The following is a 10,459-nucleotide window of genomic DNA, read 5'->3' on the forward strand; positions in this document are numbered from 1 at the left end:
ATTTGTTTATAAAAATTAAATGGTGTAGGGTATATCATTAGTGCTAAGAATGGGTATATAACTAAATATCTGTTAAAGTAATGGAGATTCATACATAAATCATGAAACCTTGAAATTTGATATTTGATCAAGGCATGACCACCGTTAAGTTAAGCTCCCACAAAGCAAATAAAATCCATCATTAATACCATGCACATGTGTTACATAAGTTGTCTGCGTACTTTTTCTTTGACCAGTCACATAGCAGTAGTCCACATCAAATAATAATATTACAACAAGTAACAATAATTTGGAAATACAAGAGTTTTTGAAAAATAATTCATTATTGCTGTCGTTGGTCTAGATATTCATCAGTTCCTGAAACACCTTCATGGCAGAAGCTGGAAGACCCAAAAGCACGTTTATGTTCTTCTTTTCTGTCCCATTAGAAAGGAATAAGATGACTTCCTTCTCAGGCAATGCCACTGGACCTGAAAGTATAGGCTCTCCCCAGCCAAAGTCAGTTGTGTAGAAGGACAGCCTAGACCAAGTTGTGATCAAGAGGGTGGAGGCCAAAGAAGGCCTAGCTCTTGTCAGTTCGAAATAATCTATGGCTGATCTCATGTAACTGTCAGTGACCATCTTAATTGCATCTTGAACCAGCCCAACTGCATGTGACAGTGGCTTCTCCAGCAGATCACCTGCTTGGCAGATGGAATTTGTCAACACAATGCCATTGCCAAAGTACCCTTTTGGCAGTGGTGGGCTGAACTTACGCCTCCCATCAACAGCAAATAGGAGCTTTATTTGTTGTTCAGGCAACAGTTTTAGAGCTCTGGTTCGAGCTTTCCACACGAATGCTGAGAGAGCTTCAAATGTAGTGCAATTGTCAAGAGCCCTGTCTTCCCTGGCTTTCATTTTCACTTTTTCAAGCTTCTCACTGTCAAAGCAGAAGGAGCTGTATAGCATTTTTTCTTCAGAAAGGTCATTACTGGTGCTGGAAGTGCCAATAATTTCTGAGAATTCTTGATGCAGGTGCTCTATAGTTGGTGGGTTCCGTGCTTTGAGTATGCTTCTGTCTAAAAATGGAGGCGCTGTCAATGGCAAACCTCTGGCAATTTTAGCCCATGAGTTCACAAATTCCATAGCGCCAATGCCATCAAACATACAGTGGTTCATGCACAGGCCTAGAGCAAACCCTCCGCATTTGAATTTAGTCACCTGGTAGAATGAATGATCCATGACTACTTCAATTTATGAATTTAAACTCAAGAGATAAGAAACGAAATTAATTGTAGAGGTTTTAATTACAAACCTGAGCCACCAGAGGAGGCAGCTCTAGTATGTTCTTGGTACCAGGAACATCATAAACCAGCTTTCCAAGAGTCTCAGGGTCAGGCTTTGTTATGTCTCCAATATCTTCAATTCTACAATCTGCTTCAGCCTCGACAAAAACAGCTCCTTCACCAGTGCAATCTACAATGAGCTTTCCCTCTGAGCTGATTGTTAGTCTCCCGGCAAGAGGGTAATAGTAGACAAGAACCTTCTTCAAAGAATCCTTGATCACTTCTCCTGCCTTGTCATTTCCTTTGTCATCTGACTTGAAGCAATAAATAGTACGAACAGTCACCGCAATGTTTTGGTCGAGGTTGGAGAGAAAGTATAAACCCTTCTCTGTTTCCTCTGCAGGGGAAACCAGAGTTGGCTCTCCTTGCTTCACTCTTAGTTGGAACACATTGCCGCCGCCATTAGAGTTGTTGTCCATTGCAGCAGACTCTCCAAGTTCAGCAACCTGAAACACAATATCAAGAAATGCAGAGAACAAGAAGCAATCTATTTAATATTTTTGTATTGGTTGGAAAGAACTTAACAAACCAAGTGCTTATGGCCTAAAAAATTGAATGATAGTAAATTAATGCACAATTTATCTGCTTATGAGAAAACAAACCATGTGGGCAAACTGGTGTAGGGAAGGACAGTTGTGAAAATAAGGAATATGGTGAGAAGTGAATTCACGAAAACCAAAAAAGTGATGGTGATCAGAATCTCTCACAGAATATGGGTTTGGGGTGATGAATTAGGAGGTGGGTTATTATAGAAAAGGGAAAGGGAGTGGCCCAACTTACAAGCGTTGTGTTACTTGTTTAAGAAAAAGAAGATAATAATGTGAAAGGGACAGGTAGTTGTGCCTGAAATCTGAACACAGCAAGTGTTTTTGGGAAATGCTACGGAATTGTGTGTTGAATTGAAATGGTGTTTTCTTCTTGGACAATGGACAATGGACAATGGACAATGGAGATGGTCCTGAATCTTGATATGCCAGATGGGTGGGGGTAGGCCACTGGTACTGGAACCTAACACACCAGCCAAGAAATCTATTGTCACAAGGGAGAAGGGTGGGAGCTTATTTGGTGGGGTTGGTATCCAAAACTCGCTTTGCTTTGCTTGGTCTCTTACAAGTTATAACATAATAATATTTGCTTCTCAGCTCTCATCAGTATAATTTTCTTTTTGGCCGGTCTGCATCTGCTGATATTTTATTGAAAGTAGGATGCCAAGTTCCGGTAGCCATCTTGGTCAAAAGGGTGAAAACAAAAATATAAACCCTCAATATCTTTGTCTCAATAGGTATTAGGTTGTTTTTTAACGGACACAGTGACATGCATAATTTATTTTAGAGTTGCTTATAACTTTCAAGACCAAGTCCAAGGGCAGAAGCAACAACTAAAAAGGCTACTGGGAAAGGATGAATTATTAACCAACTGCGAGTATTCTAATGGATTTTGGTTATGTCACGAAATATTTATCAAGTAAAAAAAACGAGGAGACTCTAGAAGAAGACGCAACTGTTTTATTTTATTTTTTCTTCTTTTTGATCAACAGAAGAAGCAGTTTTCAAATGCGAGATATGTTATCTGGCGAAAGTGCGTTGCTTTATCTTAATTTTAAAGGATAAGATTGACCTGTCTATATAACTCCATTTCCCTATTTCAAAATAAAGGTTGAAAAAAAAACCAAGAGAAGACGTGTTCTTCTTTCTCACCAGCACTACGAGAAGAAAATCATGGCGTGGAATATGGGCTGCAAGTCTGCGATTGTGGTTGGGCAATGGCGTGGAATATGGTTACTCCTCACTCTCCCACAAGGAAATAAATTGCATTGGAAACAGACTAAAAAACACAGAATATTTTCTACATTTTTAATGTCATACATTCCAGCCATAAGGATACAACTCTTGATAGGTTCTTATCACACAAACTCTTTGCACTAGGCTTATACATAACATAGCTACCAAGGGAAGTAAACACGGTTACTCAAAACACCTATAGCTTACTCACTCAGAACACAAATTGGATATTTTAATGTCTTAGCCTCTCATGGTTTTCCTTGTCAGGTGTCACTCTTCCAAACAGCTAAGAGGGTGGCAAACTGACCTCGAAAAGTCATGCCTGACCACACTTGCTTAGACAAGCAACTCCTTCTTCTAGATAATCCTCCCTGGTAATCCAAAATTCAGGAGCATCCTGCATGTGTTAACCACCACATTGAAATTTTTAGATGACTTGCACTTACCCATCTCAGATATGGGAAGAATTAAACAAGAATGCACCAGGGACATCATTTAAAAATTTGATCTCAAAGATTGAGAGAACAAGCAATGACACGTACCTTCATAATTCCTGCAAGGACTGCACCACCTAGATACACCATGTGCTTTCTTCGTGGAGGATCTTCAATTCGCAATCGCAATTTCTGTTCATCACAAATTTTAGAGCATGAGAAAGAGACTGACTGAGCTCAGTCTATTATGCCAGATTCAACCAGGATTTACCCAACCTAACCACCGTCATTTTATTACCCCTTGAATACCAACATTATACAATAGCACATTCCCCCTGTTTCATATTTTTCAAAGCTATGGTTGTTCTCTTTCTAATCCATGAAACACAAAACTCGTATCTTACCTTCAGTCCATCTTTGTTACCCTTCAGAACAACGTCAAGATAACGGTCCAGTATTTCTTTTTCCAAACTGAAGAAACACCAAAATTTAATATCAGAATGTTCCTAACTCTATTTTTAATAAGGAAAAACAATGCCATTAGGATGAAAAAGAACTCGCTTGGTTTTTTATATCAAAAAGTAACTCATGGATTTTATTTTTAAGGTTCTAAAATCTTCTACAATTCCTTTAATACGTTGTCTAATCCCAAATGGACTGATATTCCAGGAAAGTGAAATTGCTGACTATTGATGCTACAATGTTTGACTATTTCAGGCTTCTTTCAAATAAGGCAAATCAAATAATCATATGGCCAGTGGTATGGAAATTCTTTGAAAACTAAACACTCCATCAGAGTCTTCATGAGTATTATGAGGCTTTTGGACAGTAAACAGTGGTTCGTAAACTATGCACCTGAAAAAGGACGATCATGAATTGTCTTAACTTTAGCGGAGCAGGAAAAGGAATAATAAAATGATCAAGGTGTGTAGAATAAAGAGTAATCTCAGTTTCATGCTAGGTTATCAAACATACAGAAACTTGATACACACATGTTGAATATAACTGGAAGAAACTACTTTAAATCAGAAGCTTATGATGCAGTTAGATATTACCGACTGGGTAATCCAGGATACATCGTGCTCCCTCCACTTAAAACTATATGCTGGTAGAGCTGCACATGATGCATTAAAATTATAAATCAATGTATTCAAACAAATAAAGAGTTAAATCAATGCTCATTTCATTTGTAAGAGGATTCACATTAGTACCATCATCCTATTGTCAATATCCATTTCCTGAATACAGCGGAATACCATGTCAGCCATCCCATCACCTTCAACATCTATAAGTTCCTGTACAAGGAAAACATTAATGAATATTCAAAACCTTCAACCTGTCAGAATAGTGTTATAATCTTTCTTTTTTCCTTTTCCAAAAACCTGTATTTTAGGTGGTAATATCACTCTGAAGACTAAAAGCAAATATATTCAAGCAATTCAGTTGAGTATATCAAGAGAAGCAAGAAAAATTGGAAAGTTACAGGAGTGAATAGAGCCTCAGGAGCCTGGAACCTTTCGGTGCCAACTTTAATCACCCTTCCATCTGGCAGCTGATTAAACCAACATATATCAGTGAATTAATATCAAACTAAATATATAACTCTTGATTAAAGAGGGAACCAAACAGAAAAAAGACAGACCAAAACCAACAACAACAATGGTTGTTCAATGAGTAATTTTACCAATGTAAATTGAAAGAAACTACTGGTGTCACAGCAAGCACACAGTGACATACATGAAAATAGGATACTGAACATATATATTAAAATGACTCTATGAAAATTAATGAGATGCTAAGAAAACCAACTTACAGTGTAATTCTTCACAAGTATGGTTGTCTCAAGTCCCAATTGATACTCCCTTTTGTAATCATAACTACAAGAAATTGGATATAATAATTTGTGCAATCAATAAGTTCCACAACATTCCTCACCCAAAAAAAAGAAGTTCCACAACATAGGAATATAGAATAAGATTTTTTGTTTACCTTATATAGCAGAGCTTCTCTTTGATTTCCCTGACAGTCTCAAAATCAGCCGTCCTATTCATTGCATATCTTCAGGAAAAACGTTACAATTTCTCAATATAAAAGAAAGTTTAATTTGTAGAATCAACGGTAGTACAAATCATATCGATCTTACTAAGTTATAAGCAATTGATTCTCACCCCCTCCTTGAGAGCAAATCAACAAGATAGGATGTTATGTGTCGGCCAGCTACATTCATTCGCTTTGTAAGATGAGGAAATGAGTAGCCATCAACTACTGGAACCTAGGAGGTTGGAGCAAAAATATCTCAAATTTGACATAGAGTTGATTTCCCCTTCAATGGGTTTAATGAAATGGTTTCCATTCCTTTGGAGTATCCAAGAACTAACCAGCTCAAACATATAATTACAAAGTGTACACTACCCAAGCTATTCTGAATACTCCTTATACATAATGTAGAAGTTGTGCTTGAGGAATTTACCACATGAGTAACACCATCACCAGAGTCAATAACTAATCCTGTTAACAAACCTGTAAAAAAACAAGGAAATGCTGAAGCCCATGTCCGAAAGAAACAAAAGTATAGCTAAACATAAGTAACAACAGTTGTTATAGTATGTTATGGATTGTTCCAACATATAATTCTGGCAAGTCACACTAGTGCTTTTGCTCTCCCTATCAACGTTTTCCAAGCACGGTAGATACAAAGCTACATACTTATTTGTAGGAATAACAAGAACTAAACAAGAAAGGGAGATATTAAAGAAGTAGGGGGAACAGCAATATAAACATTTAACCTTTAGTAATCTTTATAAGCACCTTGAGCATACAATGTTAAAACAGCTTGAATTTGTATGAAGACACCAGCAAAATTGTATTTCTCAAACATGGTCTCAACCTGAAATGTTGAATCAAGCAAAACCATGAGATGCTAACGCCATAATTCACAGTATTTATTATGGTACAGATACGATTACAAAAAAATAAAAGGTACTTAATAGTACATAGATTGCAAAACAAACCATTTTTTCACGGTTCTTTGAAGGATTGAGAGGCGGGTCCGTGAGTAGTATCTGACATTCAGTAGGATCTATCTGTTGACACAAAGCAGGCAACAGAGTTATTAACAATCCGGATGAAACTATAATAACAAAATTGACAATCAGGGGCGGTAAGAAGTTTACCTTTAGTTCACTGTAGAATGCATGGTCCCAGACATGGCCCATATCATCCCAGTTTTGCACGATGCCGTTGTTCACCGGGTAATTTATATCCAACTGATGCCGAAATTCTGCGCAAGCTTCTCCAACAATGACATCCTAAATGCATTTATAAAATTTAAGGGAGGAAAAAAGGGCTGTCAAAAGTCAGAACTAATAATTAAATCACAAGCGGTAGGAGATGAGCCAATTAAGGACATACAAAATTCTTAATCTTGAGTAAAGTTGGACTAGAAAGAGTGCAAATTGTGTCCAAAAAGTAATGTAAAGTATTAACCTTGATTTCTTGTTCCATGAGTGATTCCTCATAGCGAAGCAGTGGCCTTCCAACTACGCAAGGGAACACAGAGGTAGGGAAATTCTCTCCAGCAAAGCCACATTTCACATACTGCAATTAAAGCAAACAAATTTGACGAAGTTACCAAACCAAAAGTAGATGATGATGATTCTAACACCTACAGATCCAAAACAGAGGTCAAGTTTTGATTTTCAGCTCTGCCTCTGAATCAGTTAACTCCAAATTTACGAACACCAAACAAACTTCCAAGAAAGAAAGTGTCAATATGTGCTGGATCGATGAAATCTTTCAACGCAGATCAGAATACTGTGCGTTACTGTGCTTGTGAGAGAAACAAGAAAAGTTAGACAGAGGAGAAGAGTACCCCGGTGCCATTGTCGCAGACGACGACATTTCGGTTGTTCATGTTCAGCTGCTGTTGTCAGTTGCTGCAGCTATTGCTGTTTTTGCCGGTTTCACCTACCGCATTTCTTCAAACCGAAGTGCGTCCAGCTGCAGCAAAGAGTGACGGGCTTTCTTCGTGAACGTGATGCCAAACGACGTCGTATCTTTTTTTAACTTTTTTATATTTTGGGCCGGGGGCCCATATTTTGAAATTGAGCCTAATTCATTTCAAGGCCCGAGCCCAAAATATGTCCAGCGCTTAATTCATTTCAAGGCCCAGCCCCTAAAGGTGCAGTTAGATAATATATAAATCGTGAGGCTTTCTTCTAGGGTTTACGCCGTTCGCAGGTTTCAGAGGTACCCAGCAAACTCCAAGAGCAGCCTGCGCAAATGGTGAGTAGCAGACTCTTCTTCATCACCATCTGTCTCCCATTTTTATCTCTGGCTGCATAGGAACTTGTATTTAATCATCAACGTCTTCGTTTCCTTTTAACATGTTCTTGTGCTTTCTCAACCTAATCGATGCAGGCTCCGAAAAGAGGTGTCAAAGCTCCAGTCGCAGCGAAGAAGAAGACGGTACGTATTTCCTATGTCAATATATTGTATAATGATTTTTGCTATTTGCTTCTTTTAATAGATGAGTGTTAGGGTGTATATGGTGATTGTGATGGTTTTTTTTTGTGGTGGCTACAGGAGAAAGTGGTGAACCCACTGTTCGAGAAACGTCCCAAGCAGTTTGGGATTGGAGGGGCATTGCCACCAAAGAGAGATCTTACCCGTTTCGTCAAATGGCCCAAGGTTGTTCAAGTTCAGAGGAAGAAAAGGATCCTCAAGCAGAGGTTGAAGGTTCCACCAGCTTTGAACCAGTTCACCAAGACCCTAGACAAGAACCTGGGTAATCATGTTAACCCTCACATTTCTCTTGTTTCTTTTTCTTTTTGTTTATCCTTAAAATTTATTTTTATGGAGATGATTGTTTGTTAATCTAAATATAACTGTTAGGTTTTTCTTTTGGGCGAACATTAGACAGTGTGGTTGAAATTTAGATTGGATCAATAAGTTTATTGAGCAGTTTCTTTGTCTGTTCAAGACTGCCATTGACAAGTTTCTTAATTCTGTGTTATGTTGCAATACCACTTTTCCGTTATACGTTCCATGTTGCTGTGCATTTTGTTGAATCTCAAAGTTTGGCAGTATGTTGAAAGAAATGTGGAATGTTGTTGCTAGCTATTACCAACATTTAGCATAATGGGTTGTTTCCTGGACTTGTTTGAAATTGTATCTAGTTATGCCTTGTAACCCGTTTTCATGATTTGATGCTTGATGTGTTGTATGTATAATGTACGTTGTATTTTGTGGAAATACTGAAACTAGAACGTTGTTTCCTAAACCGTTGTGCAGCTACCAGCCTGTTCAAGATGCTTCTCAAGTATAGGCCAGAAGACAAAGCAGCAAAGAAGGAGCGCCTTTTGAAGAGGGCACAAGCAGAGTCTGAGGGAAAAACTGTTGAAGCCAAAAAACCTATTGTTGTGAAATATGGTCTCAACCATGTCACCTACCTCATTGAGCAGGTCTTGTTCCCTGCCACTTGCATGTGTTTTATATTCCTTGTCAATGTGAGTTTGTGTAATGATTTTTGTTTTTCAATTGCATTTTGCTTGCAGAACAAAGCCCAGCTTGTTGTTATCGCACATGATGTTGACCCAATAGAGTTGGTGGTTTGGCTGCCTGCATTATGTAGGAAGATGGAAATCCCATATTGCATAGTGAAGGGCAAAGCACGCTTGGGATCGGTAATTTTACTTACATGTCTGCATTCTCTTCTTTCTTGACCTATTTGACAAAAATTTAGGACCGAACCAACTTTTATTTACTTTTCTGTCAGATTGTCCATAAGAAAACTGCATCAGTTTTGTGCTTGACAACAGTCAAGAATGAAGATAAATTGGAGTTCAGCAAGGTGCTAGAGGCAATCAAGGTATGCTAATTTTTGTTGATGCTGTTGCTTGTACTTGTTCATATTTTGGTTGGTTGAATGCTTAATCCGTGGTGTTTCGCTTGGTTGTTGCAGGCCAACTTCAATGACAAGTATGATGAGTACAGGAAAAAGTGGGGCGGCGGCATCATGGGTTCCAAATCCCAGGCCAAAACTAGGGCGAAAGAGAGGCTCCTTGCAAAAGAAGCTGCTCAAAGGATGAATTAAATTTTGGTTGATCTTGAATTTGTTTTTTACTTAGGATAAGATTGTCCTAGTCTGGTTCTAGAATTGTGATTGTTCAAGTTTATTTAGATCAACCGCAGAGGTTTTGTTTCCTGAGGATGTGTCTGAGGTTAAAGCTGCAATGTTGTTTAGCTGTTTGGATTAGACTTATTCATGGACATGCCCTTTTTGTTATGGCTGTTGGGCTTTCTAATGATTATCATTTATTTTACATTTCATGATTACAATTTCTGTGCGATGATATTTCTGGTATCTTAGTCATAGGATAAAATAGGGTTTAAGGTTCTGTTTGGTTTCCATTTATTTATTATGGTTTTCCATTTTTTATTTTGGTTCATTTAACTGTGATTAACCTAAATTGAACTTACTCTAATTATCCATTACCTGCATATATGCGGGTTTGGCTAGTTGGTCAGGATTTGGCTAACTAATCCATTTCCTGCATATATGTGGGTTTGGCTAGTTGGCTAGGGTGTTTTTGGGACAAACGGGTTAGGCTAGTTGGTAGGGCAATTATCTATTTTTTTCCAAAGAAAACGAACCCATTATCATTAAATAGACTATGTTTAAGAGAGCGGTGAAAGAAGAGTGGACATGTTTTTTTAAAGTTTTATTTATTTATTTAGGGTTTATTACACCTTCAGTGTATTAGTTTTTCTTTCTTTCTTTTGATGCAATTTAAAGATTATGCATTTCTCCCTCTCATTTTAGTACTTTTAAAACTCGTTTATAGATGCGAAAATGTTGCCTAATTAACATTTTTTGTTGTTGGAAGAGATGCTTTATTAAAAAAATTCGAAGAAAAAA

The 10,459-nt window shown here is 37.8% G+C and overlaps 3 protein-coding genes across 5 annotated transcripts; 1 reads left to right on the forward strand and 2 right to left on the reverse strand.

Moving 5' to 3' along the window:
- Positions 1 to 144: 144 nt before the first annotated feature.
- Positions 145 to 2,066, reverse strand: LOC103330304 (omega-hydroxypalmitate O-feruloyl transferase-like). Its single transcript, XM_089051283.1, has 3 exons — positions 1,928 to 2,066; positions 1,295 to 1,771; positions 145 to 1,200 (listed from the first exon to the last, which is right to left on the reverse strand). The coding sequence occupies exons 1-3, from the start codon at positions 1,928 to 1,930 to the stop codon at positions 340 to 342; spliced, it is 1,341 nt and encodes a 446-aa protein (XP_088907409.1). The 5' UTR covers positions 1,931 to 2,066; the 3' UTR covers positions 145 to 339.
- Positions 2,067 to 3,150: 1,084 nt separating this feature from the next.
- ARP2 (actin related protein 2) lies at positions 3,151 to 7,570 on the reverse strand. Its single transcript, XM_008232856.2, has 15 exons — positions 7,412 to 7,570; positions 7,027 to 7,137; positions 6,714 to 6,848; positions 6,552 to 6,623; positions 6,349 to 6,427; positions 6,011 to 6,060; positions 5,709 to 5,812; positions 5,530 to 5,598; positions 5,354 to 5,417; positions 5,024 to 5,092; positions 4,752 to 4,835; positions 4,596 to 4,654; positions 3,945 to 4,011; positions 3,649 to 3,732; positions 3,151 to 3,503 (listed from the first exon to the last, which is right to left on the reverse strand). Exons 1-15 carry the CDS (start codon positions 7,451 to 7,453, stop codon positions 3,423 to 3,425), a joined length of 1,170 nt encoding a protein of 389 aa, XP_008231078.1. The 5' UTR covers positions 7,454 to 7,570; the 3' UTR covers positions 3,151 to 3,422.
- A 140-nt stretch (positions 7,571 to 7,710) lies between these two features.
- LOC103330306 (large ribosomal subunit protein eL8y) lies at positions 7,711 to 9,879 on the forward strand. 3 transcript variants are annotated; one of them, XM_008232858.3, is made up of 7 exons: positions 7,714 to 7,824; positions 7,960 to 8,007; positions 8,125 to 8,326; positions 8,833 to 9,002; positions 9,096 to 9,224; positions 9,317 to 9,409; positions 9,503 to 9,879. In XM_008232858.3, exons 1-7 carry the CDS (start codon positions 7,822 to 7,824, stop codon positions 9,632 to 9,634), a joined length of 777 nt encoding a protein of 258 aa, XP_008231080.1. In that variant the 5' UTR covers positions 7,714 to 7,821; the 3' UTR covers positions 9,635 to 9,879. The 3 variants fall into 3 exon arrangements, with proteins under 3 accessions (XP_008231079.1, XP_008231080.1, XP_088905697.1); XM_008232857.3 differs by having other exon boundaries at positions 7,711 to 7,824; positions 8,833 to 9,224; XM_089049571.1 differs by lacking the exon at positions 7,714 to 7,824 and having other exon boundaries at positions 7,954 to 8,007.
- The last annotated feature ends 580 nt before the right edge of the window (positions 9,880 to 10,459 follow it).

The sequence above is a fragment of the Prunus mume genome, linkage group LG4, assembly GCF_029339155.1.
Source record: "Prunus mume cultivar Tortuosa linkage group LG4, ASM2933915v1, whole genome shotgun sequence".
Classification (NCBI taxonomy): domain Eukaryota; kingdom Viridiplantae; phylum Streptophyta; class Magnoliopsida; order Rosales; family Rosaceae; genus Prunus; species Prunus mume.